General features: G+C 47.4%; 1 protein-coding gene across 1 annotated transcript in view; it reads right to left on the bottom strand.

The window, feature by feature from the left end:
- P3H1 (prolyl 3-hydroxylase 1) overlaps positions 1-25,769 on the bottom strand; it is a 355,045-nt gene that overhangs the window by 148,498 nt on the left and 180,778 nt on the right. Inside the window, exon 9 of the mRNA XM_063942954.1 lies at positions 17,319-17,446. Coding sequence (XP_063799024.1) covers positions 17,319-17,446 — 128 coding nt within the window. The remainder of the gene's footprint in view (positions 1-17,318; positions 17,447-25,769) is intronic.

Below are 25,769 nucleotides of genomic sequence, written 5' to 3' on the forward strand. Positions count from 1 at the left end.
CCCTGAGACACAATCTGTATAGCCCAGGGATCCACCTGTGAGCGAACCCACTGGTGGCTGAAATGTCGGAGACGCGCCCCCACCGCTCCTGGCTCCACCCGTGGAGCCCCAGCGTCATGCGGTGGATTTAGTGGAAGCCGGGGAGGACTTCTGTTCCTGGGAACTAGCTGTAAGGTGCAGCTTTTTTCCTCTGCCCCTGCCTCTAGCAAGAAAGGAAGCACCTCTGACCTTCTTGCTTCTTTGTGCGCGAAAGGACTGCATTTGGTAATACGGTGCTTTCTTCGGTTGTGAGGGAATATATGGCAAAAAGTTTGACTTCCCAGCAGTAGCTGTGGAAACCAGGTCCGAGAGACCGTCCCCAAACAATTCCTCACCCTTGTAAGGCAACACCTCCATGTGTTTTTTGGAGTCGGCATCACCTGTCCACTGCCGAGTCCACAGGACCCTCCTGGCAGAAATTGACATTGCATTAATTCTAGAGCCCAGTAGGCAAATGTCCCTCTGGGCATCCCTCATATATAGGACAGTGTCTTTTATATGCCCCAGGGTCAGCATAATGGTATCCCTGTCTAAGGTATCCATTTCCTCAGACAGATTATCTGTCCACGCTGCTACAGCACTACACATCCACGCCGACGCAATTGCCGGCCTCAGTAGAGTCCCTGAATGTGTATAAACAGATTTCAGGATACTTTCCTGCTTTCTATCTGCAGGATCCTTTAGGGTGGCCGTATCCTGCGACGGCAGGGCCACCTTCTTAGATAAGCGTGTCAGAGCTTTATCTACCCTAGGGGAGGATTCCCAGCGCACCCTGTCCTCTGGCGGGAAAGGGTACGCCATAAGTAACCTTTTGGAAATCAGGACTTTCTTATCTAGGGAATCTCACGCTCTTTCACATAACTCATTTAACTCATGTAAAGGGGGAAAAGTCACCTCTTGCTTTTTCTCCCCATACATATAAACCCTCATCAGGGACAGGGTTTACCTCCGATATGTGTAAAATATCCTTCATCGCTATAATCATGTAACGTATAGCTTTTGTCATTTTTGGTTGCAATTTTGCATCATCGTCGACACTGGAGTCAGAATCCGTGTCGACATCTGTGTCAACCATTTTGGATAGTGGGCGCTTTTGAGACCCTGAGGGCCTCTGCGCTGTAGGATCAGGCATGGGTTGAGACCCTGACTGGCCCGAGGTATCAGCTTTATCCAACCTTTTATGTAAGGAGTTTACATTATCATTTAACACCTTCCACATATCCATCCAATCAGGTGTCGGCACCGTCGGCGGCGACACGTCAGTCAACTGCACTTGCTCTGCCTCCACATAGCCCTCCTCGTCAAACATGTCGACACACGCGTACCGACACACCACACACACAGGGGAAGCTCTAAATGAGGACAGGACCCCCACAAGGCCTTTTGGAGAGACAGAGAGAGAGTATGCCAGCACACACCCCAGCGCTATATAACCCAGGGACTACACAGTAACTTAGTGTTTACCCAGTAGCTGCTGTATTATGATTTATGCGCCTAAATTTATGTGCCCCCCCCTCTCTTTTTTACCCTTCTACCGTGATTCTGCAGGGGAGAGCCTGGGGAGCTTCCTCTCAGCGGAGCTGTGGAAGGAAAATGGCGCTGGTGAGTGGCGGGCTTCTGTCCCGCGATTTCTTGTAAAATAAATGGCGGGGGCTCATACATATAACAGTGTGCCACTGTTTATATGCAGCATTCGCCAGGAGGTAACAATTGCTGCCCAGGGCGCCCCCCCCCCTGCGCCCTGCACCCTACAGTGACCGGAGTGTGTGGGTTAGTGTGGGCGCAATGGCGCCGATTTCGATGTCTTCTCCGCTTCTGTCTTCTGGCTCTGCGAGGGGGACGGCGGCGCGGCTCCGGGAACGGACGACAAGGTCAGGTCCTGTGTTCGATCCCTCTGGAGCTAATGGTGTCCAGTAGCCTAAGAAGCGCAACCTAGCCGCAGTTAGTAGGTTTGCTTCTCTCCCCTCAGTCCCACGTAGCAGAGAGTCTGTTGCCAGCAGAAGCTCTCTGAAAATAAAAAATACTTTCTTATTAGCAAGCTCAGGAGAGCTCACTAAAAGCACCCAGCTCTGTCCGGGCACAGATTCTAACTGAGGTCTGGAGGAGGGGCATAGAGGGAGGAGCCAGTGCACACCAGATAGTACTAAATCAATCTTTAGAGTGCCCAGTCTCCTGCGGAGCCCGCTATTCCCCATGATCCTTACGGAGTCCCCAGCATCCACTAGGACGTCAGAGAAAATAAATTTATACATGCTTGGGATAGGCATATGAATATCCTTACAAAGAATTAAGGTTCAAAAAGGGTTGAGATTGCCTAAAGGATAAAAAAAAGGCGCAGACTAGATGGGCCAAGTGGTTCTTATCTGCTGTCAAATTCTATGTTTCTATGTGACCCAGCATACAGTACACTGATTTTCCTAGTGATCGCAATACAATGCAGAGGGGATCCCAGTGAGCTCTATAAGGTATTGAGAGTATCCCCAGATAGACAAGCGACGCTGGAACAAATCACATCCACATTCAATGCAGGAGGTACCAGACACATATCCAGCAGGTTAGTGCAGCATTCTTTAGCTTTCATGGGATATGGAGGCAGAAGACCCACCACAGCACCCCTGTTAACACTAAGACACCAGACACAGTGCCTCATCTGGGCTTCTGATTTTGCCAGTTAGCCACTGGAGGACTGGTAACATGTGGCATGATCCAATGAGTAATGGATCCAATTGTTTCAGGCTGGATTGTAGAGTTTTGGCTGTGGCGTAAACCACATGAGGCCATGGACCCCAGTTGTCAACAAGCTGTGGGGTGTGTTTATGTGGCATGGGTTGGGTCCGCTTAAACAGTCATTGACCAGTAACCGCTATGTTGCGTTGCTGATGACCATTTGCAGGATAAAACACTGTCATTGTAAACAAGTTGTCCAGAATTAGTTCAAGGGGCATTCTGGAATGTTACGATGAATGGTGTGGAGAGGCCTACATCACAAAACTTACCCGGAAAGGCTAAAAGATCTTAACATGTACAGTATGGAGGAGAGAAGGGATAGGGGGGACATGATAGAAACTTTCAAATATACCAAGGGTCTTAAAGTTCAGGAGGGAAACATTCTTCAAAGGAAAAGAAGTATTAGAACTCAAGGACATACACGGAGACTGGATTTTGGGGGAGGGGGGGTGTTCAGGGGAAATTTAAGGAAAAATTACTTCACAGAAAGGGTAGTGGATAAATGGAATAACCTCCCATCAGAGGTGGTAGAGGCAAAAACTGTAGAGAAAATAGGATTTTGGTACTTACCAGGTAAATCCTTTTCTTTGAATCCATAGGGGGCACTGGAGTACTCTTGGGATATTGGCGGCTTCCATAGGAACAAGGCACTGAATAGTTAAATTTAGAACTCTCCTCCCCTCCATATCCCAGAGTACCTCAGTGTTTTTTACTGAGCCGAACAGGAGCTAGAGAGAGGTTGACAATGGAGAATTACATATAACATAACGGACAACAATAAAGTTGACACATAACCACTAGAACTTGAAACTTTGAACCAGTCAGTGAGAATGTGTTACCATAAGATCCTCTGAACTTGCCACAAACCAGGTAAAACTGCTCTGGGTGGGCGTCCAGTGCCCCCTATGGATTCAAAGAAAAGGATTTACCTGATAAGTACCAAAATCCTATTGTCTTTTTCATCCACTAGGGGTCACTGGAGTACTCTTGGGACGTACCATAGTTTCCCCCGTGGGCGGGAGAGCTGTTTGGCACCTGTAACACTAGGCGGCCAAAGCTAGATGCTGATGCCGCAAACGTATCAAACTTATAAAAGCGCACAAACGTGTGCATTGATGACCATGTAGCCACACGGCAAAGCTGCGTCGTAGAAGCCCCACGACCAGCTGCCCACGAAGTTCCCACAGAAAGTGTGGAATGAGCAGTTATTGATGTAGGCGGCTGTAACCTAGCATGAAGGTAAGCCTGACGAATGGTCAGTTTAATCCATCTGGATAAAGTCTGCTTAGAAGCTGGCCAACCCATCTTGGCAGCATCATAGAGAACAAACAACGTATCCGTCTTCTAAACTGTAGACGTTCGGGATACATAAACGCGTAATGCGTGTACCACATCCAAGGTTCCAGAATTTCCTGTCAACACAGGAACTACTATTGGTTGATTGATGTGAAATGACAACACTACCTTTGGTAAGAAAGTGGAATTCGTCCGAAGTTCCGCTCTGTCATCATGAAACACCAAATACGGTGGCTTGCATGACAAGGCACCCAAATCTGAAACACGCCTTGCTGAAGCTAAGGCTAGTAGAAAAATAGTTTTCCAAGTGAGAAACTTAATATCCACTTGTTGTAAGGGTTCAAAATATGAAGACTGTAAGAAATTTAAAACCAGATTCAAGTCCCATGGCGCTGTAGGTGGAATGAATGGAGGCTGTACTCTGAGGACTCCTTGCAGAAAAGTGTGTACCGACGGCAATAGAGCCAATCGTCTTTGAAAGTAAATTGGCAACGCAGATATCTGCACCTTTAGTGTAGATAAACGCAGTCCTCCATCTAACCCTGTCTGTAGAAATAACGAAAGACGGGATAACTTGAAAGATGAAGTCGGAAACTTCCGATCTTCACACCAAGCTATATAGACACGCCAAATTCTGTAATAATGAGCTGCCGTAACCAGCTTCCTAGCTCGTAACATGGTTGGTATAACAGATTCTGGAATGCCCTCTCTTCTTAAGAGGGCGGTCTCAACAGCCACCCCGTCAAACGCAGTTGCGCTAAAATCGGGGTAAAGGAACGGACCCTGTTGTAACAGGTCCGTACGTAGTGGGAGCGGCCAAGGATCGTCTGCGAGTAGTCCGCGGAGATCCGAGAAGCAAGCTCTCTGAGGCCAATGAGGCGCCACTAGTATTACTGTGACGGACTCTCTTTTGATCCATTTTAGCAACAGAGGGAGTAGCGGAAACGGTGGAAACAGATACACGAGGCTATACGGCCACGCGATGGTAAGAGCATCCACCGCCAATGCCTTTGGATCTCGCGTTCTGGACACATACTGGGGCATTTGGTGATTGTGGCGAGATGCCATCAGGTCCACTTGAGGGTAACCCCACCTCTGGATTAACATGTGAAACACTTCTGGATTTAATGCCCATTCTCCTGGATGAAAATCCCGACGGCTGAGATAATCCGCCTCACAGTTGTCCACTCCCGGAATGAACACTGCCGACAATATCACTTGATGATGCTCGGCCCAATTGAGGATTCGAGCTACTTCCCACATTGCCATGCGGCTTCTCGTTCCTCCTTGTTTGTTGATGTATGAGACCGCCGTCGCATTGTCTGACTGCACCTGAACAGTCTGAGACCGAAGCATGTGCACTGCTGGTCGTAGCGCATTGTAAATTGCACGGAGTTCCAGGACATTTATAGACAGCAATCTTTCGCGATCCGCCCAGAGACCCTGGAGCTGACAATTTTGAACTACAGCTCCCCTACCTCTGAGACCCGTGTCCGTCGTTAGAATTATCCAATTCCAGGCGCCGAACCGTTTCCCTGTGGTTAGATTGTGTACTTTGAACCACCAGAGTAGACACTCTGGCCCGTGGCGACAACCTCACCCTGTGGTCAATCTGCAGATGCGAGCCCGACCACTGTGCGAGCACATCCAGTTGAAAAGGACGTGAGTGAAATCTCCCGAACTGAAGCGCTTCGAAAGCCGCCACCATTGTGCCTAAGAGGCGAATGCACAAATGTACCAAGACTGTGCGTGGCTTGAGCACTAAATGTACCAGATGACGAAATGACCTGTACTTTCTGTTCTGGTAGGTAAATTCTTTGATTTACCGTATCGAGAATCATACCTAGGAATTGAAGTCGTTGAGACGGAATCAGATGTGATTTCTTGAAGTTGACAATCCAACCGTGCTGAACCAGTACATTGTACGTTAGCAATGCATGTTGGAGGAGCATCTGGTGAGACGGAGCCTTGATGAGCAAATCGTCCAAGTACGGAACTATTATCACTCCCAGGGATCTGAGATGAGCTATCATCACAGACATCACCTTGGTGAATACCCGAGGCGCTGACGAGAGGCCAAACGGTAGAGCCTGAAACGGATAATGGTTCTGCCGTATTGCAAACCGTAAGAACCTCTGATGAGGTGGCCAAATCGGAATGTATAAGTACGCATCCTTGAGATCCAGTGCAATCATGAATTCCTGTGGCTCTAAACCTGCAATTACTGACTGCAGAGATTCCATCTTGAATCTGTAGTAAGTAACGTACTGATTGAGACCCTTTAAGTTCAATATTGGCCTGACCGAGCCATCCGGCTTTCGAACCACAAACAGACTGGAATAATAACCCTGACCTTGTTGGTGTACAGGGAACGGAATCAAAACTGCTGCATCCAGCAGAGACTGAATGGCAATTTGCAGAACCGCCCACTTGTCGAACCCGCAGTGGCGGGAGACATTCGAACTCTATTTTGTATCCTTTTAACACTAAATTGCGGATCCACCCATCTGTGGACGTCTGGAGCCACGCCAACTGGAACGTCTGAAGGCGTGCTCCCTCAATTGGAGATCCGAGATGGGCTGGGAGCCCGTCATGCCACTGGCTTGTCAGTGACCTTAGCGTCCTGACGACTGGTGTTGGTTTGTTGGAAACCACGTCCTCGACCTCGTCTACCAGGCGTGGCTGTCCCTCTGCCCCGCCCGCGAAAGGACTGAGGTCTAAAGGATTTGAACGCAGGTCCAGAGTATCTCCGTCTAGGTACTGTTGGAGGCAATGGTAAGAAAACAGACTTTCCTCCCGTGGCCTCAGAAATCCATTTGTCCAATTCAGGACCAAACAACTACTCGCCACCGTAAGGTAACGCCTCTATACCTTTTTTGACCTCCGCCTCCGCTTGCCAAGACCGCCGCCAGAGTGCTCGTCGTGCTGTAACTAGCGAGGATGAAAGGCGAGAAGTGAGCTGACAGACGTCAGTAGAAGCTGTACATCACTTAGGGCAGACTTGAGTTCTGTTATCCATACCATTAACGCCTTAGTTACCCAAATGCCAACCAACCCAGGTCTAAGCAACACTCCTGCTGCTGTATACATGGACTTTAGCATAGCTTCTATTTTGCGGTCCGAAGGGTCTTTAAGCGTAGTAGCAGTTGGTACTGGTATGGTTAATTTCTTTGTAAGTTTAGACACAGACGAATCCACCAATGGCGGATTCTCCTATGTAGCTGTCACAGACTCTGGAAACGGGTAACTAGACTTAAATCTGCGAGGTATAGAAAACCGTTTACCCGGATTCGTTCGTGTTTCTAGTAACTTCTTATTAAGAGATTCCTAAACAGGAAAACACATTGGAGTTCTCTGTCGTTTAGTAAAGACGACCTCATCATTTGTCAGAGGCTCCTCAGTTTCTGTAAACTTCAGAGACTGACGCACCGCTCTGATGAGATTGTCAATGCCCAGGCTGTCAAAATCGTCACTATCTGACTGCTGGTCCACTTTGCCCTCCTCACCGTCATCTTGCGCAAAGAGGTCTGGCATAGAATTGTCAGAATGCAACATAGCAGAAACTGGTAAAACATAAGACAAATTAAATTTCTCCCTTTTACCCAAAGTGGACTTGGACTTTTGGAAAGGCTGAGACCCCTCTGGTGCTTCTAGCTGTCTCACCCTAGACTCAGATCTTGCCGCTTCCCGCTCTTGTCGAGCGGCGGCCAATTCTGATTGCAATCCAGCCATAACCTGTGTTAACATAGCCCATGGAGGGTCCGGGGATGAAACCGGCTTTGTAACCGGAATCAAACTTGTTTTCGTAGCAGAATCCACAAAACATACTGTACATGTGGTAGATCCATCTGGCAACACATTCTTACAGACATGGCAGTGAAACTGCTTTTTTGTTTTTGCTGGTGCCTTACTCATTATGCAGACAGACAACACAAAATACAAAGACAGACAACTTGCACGACTCAGTAAAATTGTACTAAGGTCTCTCTCTCTCTATATATATATATCTGGCCAAGTGCAGTGCACACCAGTCTATATGAAATTTGATCCCAAATTCCCACTAACACCCCTGCGCCTTCTGTGGAGTAGAGATGTAGTACAGGAACGTCTGGAATCACAACAGGAAGAAACAAGAAGCATGATTAAAATGGCCCCCCCATGCTTACAGTATAAAACAAAGTGCAGATTATAACTTCCCAAACAGATATAATCAGTGAATATCCTGTTAAAAAAGGCTTAATAGCCTATCTAATAACCCATGCAGCGTTCTGCTGCTGCTATGGGCACACTCTCCCACCTTGTGTGTGTGCTTCCCCCCTACCCCCCCCCCACCCCGTACTCCGTGTACCGCCATCTATTACACGGAGCCGGGGATTACCTGCGGGGAGCTGAGGTAGAGGGAGCTGGGGAGCTGAGGTAGAGGGGGCGGTAGCAGGAGCCGCGGAGCGCACTGCATAGAGCCGTGGAGCAGCGGCTATGCATGGTGTATGCGGCCGGTGCAGCTCTGTGAGCGGCGGGAGGCAGCACAGCGGCGGTGACCAGGTAGCGGCGGTTCCTGGAAGTGGCGACGGCTACAAACAACAGTGTCCCCACACAGCGGGGCGGCAGCGTGAGCTGACCGCCCCGTCCCCAACATACCTGGACGCCTTGTAGTGAGGGCTATGACGGGGCTTCTTCTGCAAGCTCCGTCCAGCTTCTCCTGCAGGTAGTCCTGCACGTGGCTGTGAGGGAGCTCTTTTTAGAGAGGCCCGACACGCCAGAAAATTAAAAAGAAAAAGAAAAAAGAAAAAGTAGTGTGGATAACTCCACAAGCCTTGTTGCTACTATGAGCACAGAAAAAACACTGAGGTACTCTGGGATATGGAGGGGAGGAGAGTTCTAAATTTAACTATTCAGTGCCTTGTTTCTATGGAAGCCGTCCATATCCCAAGATAACTCCAGTGACCCCTAGTGGATGAAAAATAAGATTTTACTTACCGGTAAATCTATTTCTCGTAGTCCGTAGTGAATGCTGGGGACTCCGTAAGGATCATGGGGAATAGCGGGCTCCGCAGGAGACTGGGCACTCTAAAGAAAGATTTAGTACTATCTGGTGTGCACTGGCTCCTCCCTCTATGCCCCTCCTCCAGACCTCAGTTAAGGAAACTGTGCCCGGAAGAGCAGACATTATAAGGAAAGGATTTTGGAATCTCGGGTAAGACTCATACCAGCCACACCAATCACACCGTATAACTTGTGATACACTTATCCAGTCAACAGTATGAACAACAACAGGGCATCAACAATGGATGCCAACATAACATAACCCATTATTAAGCAATAACTATGTACACGTATTGCAGAAAGTCCGCACTTGGGACGGGCGCCCAGCATCCACTACGGACTACGAGAAATAGATTTACCGGTAAGTAAAATCTTATTTTCTCTGACGTCCTAGTGGATGCTGGGGACTTCGTAAGGACCATGGGGATTATACCAAAGCTCCCAAACGGGCGGGAGAGTGCGGATGACTCTGCAGCACCGAATGGGCAAACTCAAGGTCCTCCTCAGCCAGGGTATCAAACTTGTAGAATTTTGCAAATGTGTTTGAACCCGACCAAGTAGCAGCTCGGCAAAGCTGTAATGCCGAGACCCCTCGGGCAGCCGCCCAAGAAGAGCCCACCTTCCTTGTGGAATGGGCTTTCACTTTGGATGCGGCAATCCAGCCGCAGAATGAGCCTGCTGAATCGTGTTACAGATCCAGCGGGCAACGGTTTGCTTTGAAGCAGGAGCACCCAACTTGTTGGGGGCATAAAGGATAAACAGCGAGTCAGTTTTTCGGACTCCAGCCGTTCGGGCTGCATAAATCTTCAAAGCCCTGACTACATCTAGTAACCTGGAATCCTCCAAGTCACGAGTAGCCGCAGGCACTACAATAGGTTGGTTCAAATGAAAAGATGACACCACCTTTGGCAGAAATTGGGGACGAGTCCGCAATTCTGCCCTGTCCATATGAAAAACCAGATAGGGGCTTTTACATGACAAAGCCGCCAATTCTGACACACGCCTAGCCGAAGCTAATGCCAATAGCATGACCACCTTCCACGCGAGATACTTTAGCTCCACGGTCTTAAGTAGTTCAAACCAGTGGGATTTCAGGAAACCCAACACCACGTTGAGATCCCAAGGTGCCACTGGTGGCACAAAAGGGGGCTAAATATGCAGCACTCCCTTAACAAACGTCTGAACTTCAGGAAGAGACGCCAGTTCCTTTTGAAAGAAAATGGATAGGGCCGAAATCTGGACCTTTATGGATCCCAACTTCAAGCCCATAGTCACTCCAGACTGTAGAAAGTGCAGAAATCTGCCCAGTTGGAATTCCTCTGTAGGGGCCTTCCTGGCCTCACACCAAGCAACATATTTTCGCCATATGCGGTGATAATGCTTTGCTGTCAAGTCCTTCCTAGCCTTTATCAGCGTAGGAATAACTTCGTCCGGAATGCCTTTTTCCGCTAGGATCCGGCGTTCAACCGCCATGCCGTCAAACGCAGCCGCGGTAAGTCTTGGAACAGGCAGGGCCCCTGTTGCAACAGGTCCTGTCTGAGAGGCAGAGGCCATGGGTCCTCTGTGAGCATTTCTTGCAATTCTGGGTACCAAGGTCTTCTTGGCCAATCCGGAACAATGAGTATGGTTCTCACTCCTCTTCTTCTTACGATTCTCAGCACCTTGGGTATGAGAGGAAGAGGAGGGAACACATAGACCGACTGGAACACCCACGGTGTTACCAGGGCGTCCACAGCTATCACCTGAGGGTCTCTTGACCTGGCGCAATACCGTTGCAGCTTTTTGTTGAGACGGGACGCCATCATGTCTACCTGTGGCAGTTCCCATCGATTTGTAATCTGAATGAAGACTTCTTGATGAAGTCCCCACTCTCCCGGGTGGAGGTCGTGCCTGCTGAGGAAGTCTGCTTCCCAGTTGTCCACTCCCGGAATGAACACTGCTGACAGTGCTTGTACGTGATTCTCCGCCCACCGAAGAATCCTGGTGGCTTTCGCCATCGCGACTCTGCTTCTTGTGCCGCCCTGGCGGTTTACATGAGCCACCGCGGTGATGTTGTCTGACTGAATCAGCACCGGTTGGTTTCGAAGCAGGGGCTCCGCTTGACTCAGGGCGCTGAATATGGCCCTTAGTTCCAGGATATTTATGTGCAGACAAGTTTCCTGACTTGACCACAACCCTTGGAAGTTTCTTCCCTGAGGGACTGCCCCCCACCCTCGGAGGCTCGCATCCATGGTCACCAGGACCCAGTCCTGTATGCCGAATCTGCGGCCCTCGAGAAGGTGAGCACTCTGTAGCCACCACAGAAGAGACACCCTGGCCCTGGGGGACAGGGTGATCAGCCGATGCATCTGAAGATGCGATCCGGACCATTTGTCCAACAGATCCCATTGAAAGATCCTCGCATGGAACCTGCCGAAGGGAATGGCTTCGTACGATGCCACCATCTTTCCCAGGACTCGCGTGCAGCGATGCACCGACACCTGTTTCGGTTTTAAGAGGTCTCAGACTAGAGTCACAAGCTCTTGAGCCTTCTTCGTCGGGAGAAACACCTTCTTCTGGTCTGTGTCCAGAATCATGCCCAGAAAGGGCAGACGCGTCGTAGGAATCAGCTGCGACTTTGGGATATTCAGAATCCAGCCATGCTGTTGCAACACTTCCTGTGAGTGCGCTACGCTGATTTGCAACTGCTCCCTCGACCTCACCTTTATGAGGAGATCGTCCAAGTATGGGATAACTGTGACTCCTTGCTTTCTCAGGATCACCATCATTTCTGCCATTACCTTGGTAAATATTCTAGGTGCCGTGGACAGACCAAACGGCAACGTCTGGAATTGGTAATGACAGTCCTGTACCACAAATCTGAGGTACTCCTGATGAGGCAGATAAATGGGGACATGCAGGTAAGCATCCTTGATGTCCAGAGACACCATAAAATCCCCCTCTTCCAGGCTTGCAATGACCGCTCTGAGCGATTCCATTTTGAACTTGAATCTTTTCAGATAAATGTTCAGGGACTTTAAATTTAATATAGGTCTGACCGAACCGTCCGGTTTCGGTACCACAAACATTGTGGAATAGTATCACTTCCCCTGTTGAGGAAGGGGAACCTTTACCACCACCTGCTGGAGAAATAGCTTGTGAATTGCCGCTACCACTACTTCCCTTTCTATGGGGGAAGCTGGCAGGGCCGATTTTAGGTAACATTGAGGGGGCATCACCTCGAATTCCAGCTTGTATCCCTGAGACACAATCTGTATAGCCCAGGGATCCACCTGTGAGCGAACCCACTGGTGGCTGAAATGTCGGAGACGCGCCCCCACCGCTCCTGGCTCCACCCGTGGAGCCCCAGCGTCATGCGGTGGATTTAGTGGAAGCCGGGGAGGACTTCTGTTCCTGGGAACTAGCTGTAAGGTGCAGCTTTTTTCCTCTGCCCCTGCCTCTAGCAAGAAAGGAAGCACCTCTGACCTTCTTGCTTCTTTGTGCGCGAAAGGACTGCATTTGGTAATACGGTGCTTTCTTCGGTTGTGAGGGAATATATGGCAAAAAGTTTGACTTCCCAGCAGTAGCTGTGGAAACCAGGTCCGAGAGACCGTCCCCAAACAATTCCTCACCCTTGTAAGGCAACACCTCCATGTGTTTTTTGGAGTCGGCATCACCTGTCCACTGCCGAGTCCACAGGACCCTCCTGGCAGAAATTGACATTGCATTAATTCTAGAGCCCAGTAGGCAAATGTCCCTCTGGGCATCCCTCATATATAGGACAGTGTCTTTTATATGCCCCAGGGTCAGCATAATGGTATCCCTGTCTAAGGTATCCATTTCCTCAGACAGATTATCTGTCCACGCTGCTACAGCACTACACATCCACGCCGACGCAATTGCCGGCCTCAGTAGAGTCCCTGAATGTGTATAAACAGATTTCAGGATACTTTCCTGCTTTCTATCTGCAGGATCCTTTAGGGTGGCCGTATCCTGCGACGGCAGGGCCACCTTCTTAGATAAGCGTGTCAGAGCTTTATCTACCCTAGGGGAGGATTCCCAGCGCACCCTGTCCTCTGGCGGGAAAGGGTACGCCATAAGTAACCTTTTGGAAATCAGGACTTTCTTATCTGGGGAATACCACGCTCTTTCACATAACTCATTTAACTCATGTGAAGGGGGAAAAGTCACCTCTTGCTTTTTCTCCCCATACATATAAACCCTCATCAGGGACAGGGTTTACCTCCGATATGTGTAAAATATCCTTCATCGCTATAATCATGTAACGTATAGCTTTTGTCATTTTTGGTTGCAATTTTGCATCATCATCGTCGACACTGGAGTCAGAATCCGTGTCGACATCTGTGTCAACCATTTTGGATAGTGGGCGCTTTTGAGACCCTGAGGGCCTCTGCGCTGTAGGATCAGGCATGGGTTGAGACCCTGACTGGCCCGAGGTATCAGCTTTATCCAACCTTTTATGTAAGGAGTTTACATTATCATTTAACACCTTCCACATATCCATCCAATCAGGTGTCGGCACCGTCGGCGGCGACACGTCAGTCAACTGCACTTGCTCTGCCTCCACATAGCCCTCCTCGTCAAACATGTCGACACACGCGTACCGACACACCACACACACAGGGGAAGCTCTAAATGAGGACAGGACCCCCACAAGGCCTTTTGGAGAGACAGAGAGAGAGTATGCCAGCACACCCCAGCGCTATATAACCCAGGGACTACACAGTAACTTAGTGTTTACCCAGTAGCTGCTGTATTATGATTTATGCGCCTAAATTTATGTGCCCCCCCCCCTCTCTTTTTTACCCTTCTACCGTGATTCTGCAGGGGAGAGCCTGGGGAGCTTCCTCTCAGCGGAGCTGTGGAAGGAAAATGGCGCTGGTGAGTGGCGGGCTTCTGTCCCGCGATTTCTTGTAAAATAAATGGCGGGGGCTCATACATATAACAGTGTGCCACTGTTTTTATGCAGCATTCGCCAGGAGATAACAATTGCTGCCCAGGGCGCCCCCCCCTGCGCCCTGCACCCTACAGTGACCGGAGTGTGTGGGTTAGTGTGGGCGCAATGGCGCCGATTTCGATGTCTTCTCCGCTTCTGCCGGCTTCTGTCTTCTGGCTCTGCGAGGGGGACGGCGGCGCGGCTCCGGGAACGGACGACAAGGTCAGGTCCTGTGTTCGATCCCTCTGGAGCTAATGGTGTCCAGTAGCCTAAGAAGCGCAACCTAGCCGCAGTTAGTAGGTTTGCTTCTCTCCCCTCAGTCCCACGTAGCAGAGAGTCTGTTGCCAGCAGAAGCTCTCTGAAAATAAAAAATACTTTCTTATTAGCAAGCTCAGAAGAGCTCACTAAAAGCACCCAGCTCTGTCCAGGCACAGATTCTAACTGAGGTCTGGAGGAGGGGCATAGAGGGAGGAGCCAGTGCACACCAGATAGTACTAAATCAATCTTTAGAGTGCCCAGTCTCCTGCGGAGCCCGCTATTCCCCATGATCCTTACGGAGTCCCCAGCATCCACTAGGACGTCAGAGAAAATAAATTTATACATGCTTGGGATAGGCATATGAATATCCTTACAAAGAATTAAGGTTCAAAAAGGGTTGAGATTGCCTAAAGGATAAAAAAAAGGCGCAGACTAGATGGGCCAAGTGGTTCTTATCTGCCGTCAAATTCTATGTTTCTATGTGACCCAGCATACAGTACACTGATTTTCCTAGTGATCGCAATACAATGCAGAGGGGATCCCAGTGAGCTCTATAAGGTATTGAGAGTATCCCCAGATAGACAAGCGACGCTGGAACAAATCACATCCACATTCAATGCAGGAGGTACCAGACACATATCCAGCAGGTTAGTGCAGCATTCTTTAGCTTTCATGGGATATGGAGGCAGAAGACCCACCACAGCACCCCTGTTAACACTAAGACACCAGACACAGTGCCTCATCTGGGCTTCTGATTTTACCAGTTAGCCACTGGAGGACTGGTAACATGTGGCATGATCCAATGAGTAATGGATCCAATTGTTTCAGGCTGGATTGTAGAGTTTTGGCTGTGGCGTAAACCACATGAGGCCATGGACCCCAGTTGTCAACAAGCTGTGGGGTGTGTTTATGTGGCATGGGTTGGGTCCGCTTAAACAGTCATTGACCAGTAACCGCTATGTTGCATTGCTGATGACCATTTGCAGGATAAAACACTGTCATTGTAAACAAGTTGTCCAGAATTAGTTCAAGGGGCATTCTGGAATGTTACGATGAATGGTGTGGAGAGGGGTCCATTTGAACCTAGGAACCTGTACCTCCAAATATCAGGGAGCCGTGGGAAGCTATCCAGATTGCATGGGTCAACACCTCTCCATTGGTCTTCCGTTCGCATGGGAAATTGATCCCACGTTGAGTTGCTGCACTTCGCAGGGCTACACTGTACTAGGTATCTATCACATCACTTATGTCAATTTTAGTGCATATATTCTCCAGTAAATGTTTCAGTTTATATTTCATGGTTTCCTTAAATATTTTAGGGATATTCAATAAGTGAGCCACATGAAACCATATAACGACAAGAAAAGACGGCATACACTGTTATACACACCACTGTTTCATTGTACTGGGTATACATAATTTGACAAATTTTGCACAATCAATTCAATTGCTGGTGGGGATTGTCCGGCAGCCGTGGGGTGTTGCTATTCAATTACAGATCTAAAAATGAGATACAGTGATTTCTGTAGAAATCACAGCATCTTTTTTCACGCACCTCCCAAGCAAGACTCACCTTCCGAAGCAATGTCTTCTCCAGTGTCAAGATCTGAACTCCTGCAGCAGCTGTGAGTATGTGAATAGCTGTGAGTGACACCCCTCCCGCTAAGGTCATTTCCAGGAGGCAGCGGATAGGATAACTACATCTACCAGCAGCCCTTAAGCCTCCCAGCAGCCCCCTCCCCATTGAGAAGATGGAGCGGAGACCACAGGACTGGGAAGTATCATTTTCTTTATTGCTCCGTAGCAACCTTTTTATTACATTTTTATTGGATACCGCAAGTATCGGGAGCACGCATACCTGTGGTAATCCAAAATTGGGCACAAGGTACGCAAAATTTTTACCTCGCTAAACCTCGTGCTCAATTGAATCCCCCCACCCAATGGATTTAAGTTTATAAGTGGTAGCCATTAAGTGACTTTGCAATACTATTAATATTCATATTAATAGCATTTTAAACATTTTGTATATATAGGGGTATATTCAATAACAGTCGGATCCATTCCGACATGCATTTGTCGGAATGGATCCGACCAGCCATATTCAGTGAGCGACCAAACCAGACTGTCGGATTTGGCTGTTCCCTCCCGTCCTGCTACTGCTGTCAGCAACTTCCCGTGTGTAAAATCACAGGGAGCTGCTGGAGGGAGCCGCGCCATGTAGCCGGGGAGCGCTGCCGTGTAGCTGGGGAGCCGAGTAGCCAGGGAGCGCTGCCGGGAGAGAGTAGCCAGCAGATAGAAGAGTGTTTTCCACCGACCGCGGCTCCAGCTGCCCCCCGCCAGTAAGCACTTTCTCTCCCTCCCTTGCCCCGCTCCCACGTCTGATTTCCTCAATCCGACTTTTTTAAAGTCGGATTGATTTTGTCGGAAACGGGGGCCAAAACCTGACGCATTTGGCCCCGTTTCCGACAGAATTCCCGACTTGTCGGAAAACAACTGCACCTATTGAATAGGTTGGAACCCCTTCCGACCTAAAACAGTCGGAAACTGCTGTCTTTCCGACAAGACGGCAGTTTCCAACTCTTATTTAATATACCCCATAGTGTAACAGAGTTTGCAAATTATATATGCCATTGTGTGTTTACACAACTAGAAACCAAAGACAAAATAATCACAATGAAACATTTGTGTATTAGATTCTGTAATACTGCTCTATAATGTCCAAAATAAACAGCAGCAACAAAGTGACCTCACTCACATGGGCACCTACATTAAAATTTCTATAACGGAGTATATACCCTACCCTAATAAAAACACACATATCAATAAATGGGCGGGGTGCTCGGTCAAAGTGTAAAACACAAAAAAAAAAAAAGAAGGAGGAGGAAGATGGATTTAGTCAACACCAAAATAGGTCAGAAATATGGAGAGGTACATCACCGTAGTGCCTGTTAATGGATTTGTAGGCCCAACAAAACCAATTGTATTGATACACTATAGGTAATTTGTGAAAGAGACTTACATTAGTGAGACGTAACAGTTCTCTACATTCATCTTCAGAGATGATCCCATCAGTCACCACTCTCTGAGATCCATTAAGAGTATTTGAGTTCATCACTACGCTGACTTCATCAAACAAAACAGGACCACCTGTGATAGAAGATTTCAATCAGACATGGCAGTAATACAGGCAGACATTCAGCAGTAATGTAAGAGAGAAGAAATGGTCACAAAAGTCCCCTAAAATGTGTGGCCAAAATTAGATCTCTATTATCGATTGTAATGTTAATCTGGGTACAACAATAATCCTGAGGAAGACCTGTATCGGTTGAAACAGCTGTTGGGCTGTGCCTGTATGTACACTTGTCGTCTTGATATGGAATAAATCTTCTTCGTTTTCTCATCTAAACTGTGAGTGCTGGCTTGTTTTACTTTTTCCAATGAGCTGGAAAAGCGAGTGCCTTTATGTTATTTTACTGCCTTGCACCATCTATTCATTCTGTACCATGGTTTTGAGTGCTGCCATTTTTGCTCTTATACATATATATACACATATATTATATATATATATATATATATATATATATATATATATATATATATATATATATGAATATAAAGTACACACACACACACACACACCCCTATATATCTATCTACATTTTGAAAATAGCCGTATTATTTTTACGAACACCTATGATTGCATGGCTCATCAAGCCAAAAAGGCCATTACACAACATAGGCCAATAGTGTCAAGTGATCCAAGTCTGAGCAGTCTTGGGGCAGCTCCACCTTTGTGCACATACCAAAGAGGTCCTAATCTAAGGAATATGTTAATGCATCCCCTACTACAGCCACAGAAGAACCAGGGAACTTGGTTACCAGGTAGGAGGACCGGCTGCTTCAGATGCGCAGACTGTACGACCTGTCGCTCAATGCTTACCCGGTCATATTTCACTCATTCGCACATTGGTAAAAAAATATGCATCAAACATCATCTACATTGCCAGATGAGTTTCGTCATTTATCTACTCATATGCCCTTGTGGACTCATGTATGTTGGCATGACCAAGTGAAATTTTAGGGACCGCATGGCCAATCATAGATCGATAAGAGCGGCCCTAGATACTAGATTGTCGGATAAACCAGTAGCAAGACATTTCCTTGAGGCTACACATTCAATAGCAAGCATCAGATGTATCTTAATCGATCACACCCCGATTGACATCAGGGGAGGTGATTGGTTGAAGAAATTGAGAGAATGTGAAGCATGTTGGATTTACACACTCGATACTGTTCAGCCACGTGGGCTCAATGAACACAATCCTTATAATATTCTGCTTTAACTACAAGAAACTTGGATGAGCTTTGCTCCTTCCTTTGTTTAGGTTCCCCTTTTCCGTTTTTTTTCCTTTCCCTTTTTTTTCTAGGGTGACAGAGGTGACCATTAGTGATATATTATATTTTATATGTTTGTTTGTCTATTCTTGCATTTGATATTATGATTGGTTGCTATGTAACCTGGACCATTACCATATCCACTCTGAGGCATTTTTTTTGCATTAACAATATTGAAATATATTAAGCTATTTACTGAACTTATTCTAGTTTGATATATTGGTATGATATTGGTGTGGTTTTTTTTTTTTTTTACTTACACTCTAATGTATATTTCTGTTTTGATCGCTTACATATAAAGTGTGGTGTTCGCTTTTACTTTAGCTCTGCTAATAACGGCGCTATCATTATTTCCGGTATTTGCGTTCCCCCGCTTGTGGAACGCATAGTACTTCCAGTTGCGTCACTACCGCCTTTGGCGGCGCATTACTATTGTTGCTGGCGTGCGCTCCACAGTGCAGTGGAACGCATGGCATTTCCTGTTCCCGCTATGTGAGCGGGCACTAATTAATACTTTATAGATAAGCCACACGTTGTATAGTTAGTCTAGCGTGCCACACTATACTTTATTGTTTAAGTTATATGATTTACTGTGTTGTCAACATTTTTAATACAGCTTATTATGCCCTATTCGTGTTTCATATCCCATGGTGCATCAGTGCTATACAGAGTGGTCATGGGTAATGCTCCAGGGTTTAAATACCTCCATGCTATGGATCACAGTTCATTCTGCTTTTTGCTGAGCTGCTTCAAGGATGTTCTGTTGCCTGTCCGGATGATGGTCCTTGGACCGTAACGTCGACTTTGCACATATGCACTTTCTGCTATGTAGTTTTTTGTGAGTATTTTGCCAAATCAATAAAGAACTTTTTATTCATCAAATGGTGAGTGCGCAATTCAAACACATACATATATATACATATACACACACACACACACACACACATATATATATATATATCTATCTATAAATTTTGAATGGGAAAAAAACATCTTTTTTTTTTTACTATAACAGGCTTTTCCTAAAAAAATGTTTTAAAAAAGTCACAATGCCATACCTATAGTCACAGCATAATAAAATAAAACTTTATTTTGTATTTTAAACCATGGTTTAAACCAGCCAATCCTGCTGCTAATTATTATTATGTTGACAGTTACATCCAACTAGTTGATAACTTAAAAAGTGGAAAATTTAAACCCGGGCAACGCTGGGAACTTTAGCTGGTGCTTAAATATAAATTACCCGCTGTAGAATAACTACTAAGCATCATAAAGCTGGTCATATATGCAAAGATCCTGACACTTTGCCAACGTTATGAGAATACATACATTGTGCAGAGTTATCCTCAGTCTACTTTGAACAACATGCCCAGTGATGATCCTATAGATTAATAGATTGTTTGGAATCTAACTCTAAATCGCAAAAAGGTGAAGTCAACTCATGGCTGTAGGTAGACCCCAGGGACTAATCTTTGCTTGGTGACTTGTTGAAGACATCCACTGAATCACAATAAAACTTAGTAGAATGAGATGGCAAAGAAACCCATCCTATCACACAATATAACCAAGACTCAAGGTAGATGTAAAATCCCTGTAGCATATACAGGCAGACACAGTGCCTAATTCAGATCTGATCGCAGCAGCAAATTTGTTAGCTCATGGGTAAAACCACGTGCACTGCAGGTGTGGCAGGTATAGCATGTGCAGAGAGAGTTAGATTTGGGTGGGTTATATTGTTTCTGTGCAGGGTAAATACTGGCTGCTTTATTTTTATAATGCAATTTAGATTTCAGTTTGAACACACCCCACCAACACCTAACGCTCTCTGCACATGTTATATCTCCAACACCCCCCCCCCCCCCCCTGCAGTGCACATGGCTTTGCCCATTAGCTAACAAATTTGCTGCTGCAATCAGATCTGAATTAGGCCCATAATCACCAGGGGTTGCCACTTTATGTGGTACTTAGTCTATGTATACATGGTCTGAATGTCAACGTCACGAGTCCATTTTGGGGGTTAGGGAGCAGTTAGGATGCTGGTAGGGTTAGGGTGTGGTTAAGGGCTCAAATGTACTGAAAATGTTGTGTCAACATGCCTACTGTCGACATGCTGAATGTCGACATTGTGTGCTACACCCCATTAAGCAACAGACAGTCTTAATACTAATCTAAGAAGTGACACTTACATAATAATAATAATAATAATAATAATAAATCTAGAGAACTACACACAAAATCCAAATGAGAGACAATTTGGAAAAAAGGTTCAAAAAAGCTAATCTGAGTGGTAAAATAGTCAATAATTATATATACAGGTTGAGTATCCCATATCCAAATATTCCGAAATACGGAATATTCCGAAATACAGAATTTTTGCGTTAAACGGAGATAGTTAAACCTTTGCTTTCTGATGGCTCAATGTACACAAACTTTGTTTACCGGTAATACACAAAGTTATTAAAAATATTGTACTAAATGCCTTCAAGCTGTGTGTATAAGCTGTATATGAAACAAATGAAATGTGTTTATGTACACAAACTTTGTTTAATGCACATACTTATTAAAAATATTGATTAAAATGACCTTCAGGCTGTGTGTATGAGGTGTATATGAAACATAAATGCATTCTGTGCTTAGACTTGGGTCTCATCGCCATGAGATCTCATTATGGTATGCAATTATTCCAAAATACGGAAAAATCTGATATCCAAAATACTTCTGTTCCCAAGCATTTTTGATATGGGATACTCAACCTGTATGTATTGAATTGTAATATATAGAATGGAATCTGCTCAATCAATCTCGTAAAACCCCCAGTTGCTGAAAGGGAAGGGTTATTTTAGACAAAAAAAACACGGGGTGGGGGGGGGGGTGGGGGTTCCCCAGCACACCTATGGGTATCAGTAACTAGACTTGAAGTCTATATTGTAATAGAAGATCTTAGTTACATATATTTGCAAATATATGATTACGCATCCATGATAACTTCACAGAGTCTCTGATACTTGGGAGTTTGCACAGGAGCTCAGTTTTTAGTTAACCAGCCCAATGCAGTAGCAGGTAAAAGAGACAACAACAGTTAGTAGCCACAGACAACACAATTTCACCCCAGGAGAAAGTGTCAGCGGCTAATGCCATACCAACCCAAAGAAGCTAAGTTCGTCAGGGTGGGCGTCTTGTGGAGCCCAGTGTACCTCGCAGAAAGATATTTAACAAAGGTAAGTTCTTACCATAAATCTCGTTGTCTGCTGCGGGGTACACTGGGCTCCACAAGGATAGACACTGGGGATGTCCTAAAGCAGTTCCTTATGGGAGGGGATGCACTGTAGCGGACACAAGAACCCCGCGTCCAAAGGAAGCATCCTGGGAAGCGGCAGTATCGAAGGCATAGAACCTTATGAACGTGTTCACTGATTAACAATTGTGCAAGGCAGCTACGTGGTCAAGGGTCGCACCACGGCGGGCCACCCAAGAAGGTCCGACAGACTGAGTAGAATGGGCCTTAATGTGAGCAGTACCAGCCCTCACATAAGCATGTGCAATCACCATTCTAATCCACCTGGCTAAGGTCTGCCTGTGAGCAGGCCAGCCACGTTTGTGAAAACCAAACAGAACAAATAGAGAATCAGACTTCCGGATGGAAGCAGTCCTCTTTACATAGATACGGAGAGCCCGTACCACATCCAAAGACCGCTCTTTGGGAGACAAATCAGGAGAGACAAGGACCGGAACCACTATCTCCTGATTAAGGTGGAACGAAGACACCACCTTAGGTAAATACCTGGGACGAGTCCGAATAACTGCCAGGTCACGGTGAAAAACCAGATATGGGGAACTACAAGACAAGGTGCCCAAATCAGACACTTCTAGCAGAGGCAATAGCCATCAGAAACACCACCTTAAGGGAAAGCCACTTAAGATCAGCTGAACCAAGAGGTTCAAATGGAGACTCTTGTAGCGCCTCCAAAACCACCGACAAGTCCCAAGGAGCTACAGGCGGGACATAGGGAGGCTGGATTCGCAATACACCCTGAGTGAAGGTATGTACATCAAGCAAGGTTGCGATTTTTCTCTGAAACCAAACCGACAAGGCAGAAATATGAATCTTGATGGAAGCCAGACGCAGGCCAAGGTCTAGGTCCTGCTGAAGAAAAGCTTGGCCGTACTAAACTTGGAAGCGTCGTAATTGTCAGATGCGCACCAAAGTAAGAATGCCAGACCCTATGGTAAATCCGAGCAGAAGCCGGTTTCCAGGCCCGCAGCATAGTTTGAATGACCGACTCAGAAAAACCTCTAGCCTCAAGACGGAAGCTTCAAGAGCCACGCCTTCAAAGCCAGCCGGGCCAAGTCCTGGTGGACACAGGGGCCCTGAATAAGGAGGTCTGGTCGTTGTGGAAGTAGAAGGGATCACTCTAGCGAGAGGCCCCAGAGGTCTGAGAACCAGTGCCGTATGGGCCACGCTGGAGCTTTGAGAAGCAGAAGTCCTCCTTCCTGATTAAACTTCCGTATTACCCTGGGCAGGAGTGACACCAGCGGGAACACGTACGGCAGCCGAAAATTCCACGGAACAGCCAGCGCAGCCACGAACCCTGCTTGCGGATCCTTTGTTATTGGTCCGAAGACCGGAACCTTGTGATTGTGTCGAGACGCCATCAGGTCCACGTCTGGAAGGCCCCACCTTTCCAGGAGTTGAAACACTTCTGGATGGAGGCCCCACTCTCCGGCGTGTACGTCCTGACGACTGAGAAAGTCCGCTTCCCAATTCAGGACCCCCGGAATTGATATTACCGATATGGCCGGTAGATGGCGTTCCGCCCATTGAAGAATCCGTGATACTTCCCTCATTGCCAAGCGGCTTCGTGTGCCACCTTGATGATTTATGTAAGCCACTGTGGTGGCGTTGTTAGACTGTACCTGAACAGGTCGGTTCTGTATTAAATGCTGGGCCAGGTTCAATGAGTTGAATACCGCCCGTAATTCCAGAATGTTGATCGGGAGGCGAGACTCCTCCATGATCCACCGACCCTGAAGGGAGTGTTGCTCCAACACTGCACACCAACCTCTCAGACTGGCATCCGTCATCAGCAGGACCCAGTCGAGTATCCAGAAGGGACGACCCCTGCACAATCGTTGGTCCTGAAGCCACCAGCTCAGTGACAGATGGATCTCCGGTGTCAAGGAGATCAATTGAGACCTGATCCCACTTGGCCAGAATCAGCCTCTGGAGGGGGCGAGAATGAAATGGAGCATACTCCACCATGTCGAATGCCGACACCATGAGACCTAGCACTTGCATCGCCGAATGTATCGACACTTGGACGAGATAGGAAGTATCGAATCCTGTCCTGAAGCTTCAGGACTTTCTCCTGAGACAAAAACAACCGTTGGTTGCGAGTGTCCAATAGCGGTGCCAGGTGCACCATGCTCTGAGCAGGGACCAGGGACGATTTCTTCCAGTTGATTAGCCACCCGTGGCCTTGCAAAAACCGGACAGTCCGATCCAGATGACGTAGGAAAATTTCTGGGGAATTTGCCAGGATCAACAAGTCGTCCAGGTACGGTAGGATCCTGACCCCTTGACGGCGGAGTACAGCCGTCATCACCGCCATGACTTTGGTGAAAACTCGCGGAGCCGTGGTCAAACCAAAAGGTAACGCCCGAAAATTGGTAATGTAGATTGCCCACCGCAAACCTCAGATACTGCTGATGCAACACTGCCATAGGGATATGCAGGTAGGCATCCTGTATGTCCAGGGAGACCATATAATCTCCAGGTTCCAAGGCCAGGACAATAGAGCAAACAGTTTCCATACGAAACTTGGATACCTTCACAAATTTGTTCAACACCTTGAGGTTGAGAATGGGCCGGGAGGACACATTTGGTTTTCGGACTAGAAACAGCTGCGGATAGTACCCCTGGCCCCTCTGAGCAAGAGGCACCTGTACTACCACTCCTGTTTCCAGGAGGGTCTGTACCACCGTATGAAGAGTCTTTGCATTTACCTGATCCGAAGGAACGTCTGTCAGGCAAAATCGATGAGGGAGACGGGTTTTGAAGGCATTGGCGTAACCACGAGTGACGACTTCCCGTTCCCAGGCATCTGAAGTGGTCTTCAACCATTCCTGGGTATACCCTAGAAGCCGGCTCCCAACCATGGGATCCCCCAGGGGGAGGCCCGCCCCGTCATGCGGCAGGCTTATCGGTCTTGGAAGCTGGCTGACGGGCAGCCCAGGCACGTTTGGGCTTTGGCTTGCCAGATTTGGAGGTGCGACCCTGTTTGGTGTACGCCTGACTTTTTGCTTTTCCTGAAGGACGAAAGGGACGAAAGGAAGTACTTTGAACCTTCGGTACAGAAGGGGCAGTACTTGGTAGACAGGCTGTTTTAGCAGACGCCAAATCAGCCACTATCTTATTTAAGTCCTCTCCAAAAAGGATATTTCCCTTAAAAGGGAGTACCTCCAGGGTTTTTCTAGAGTCCAGATCCACAGACCAGGACTGCAGCTGTGTGCAGTGTCCCTGCTGTCCCCCCTCTCCTGGCCTCCGTGTCTCTGATATACCGGTATTCTCATCTACTGAGGGGCACACAGACTGTTTCACCTCTCTGTACCCTGTATCATTGTTGGGACTGGATCTCCCTCCTGTGGCGACTCCCTGAATTGCACCCTTTCCTCAGACTTTCTTATACTACATTGGGGAGATAGCGGAGACCCCCCCCCTCTCCTACTACTGCTCTACCTGCACTTCTGGAAAGGAGGTTCCGAACGCACCAAGATGGGTTAGCGGTCTGCCGGCACTCTCCAACTACGATACTCAACCCTTCACACCATAGTGCCTGATCTTTAAATTACAATGACCTAACCGAGCCACGCTGGGGGGGGGGGGGGGGAACACGTGATATGTCACCTATAAGTGGATACCCAGTTCGACAATAACTCCTTCTGACCACGCCTAGCACCGTGCCTCATGCCGGGCAGACGGTCTACCAAGAAAGGGTCATCTGCTTCAGCCAACTCATCCCGAGCCAAGGCTTTTCAGACGCTATTCCGACCGCCAATAACTGCCTCTACCTCAGCC

Source organism: Pseudophryne corroboree, chromosome 10 (assembly GCF_028390025.1).
Source record: "Pseudophryne corroboree isolate aPseCor3 chromosome 10, aPseCor3.hap2, whole genome shotgun sequence".
Classification (NCBI taxonomy): Eukaryota; Metazoa; Chordata; class Amphibia; order Anura; family Myobatrachidae; genus Pseudophryne; species Pseudophryne corroboree.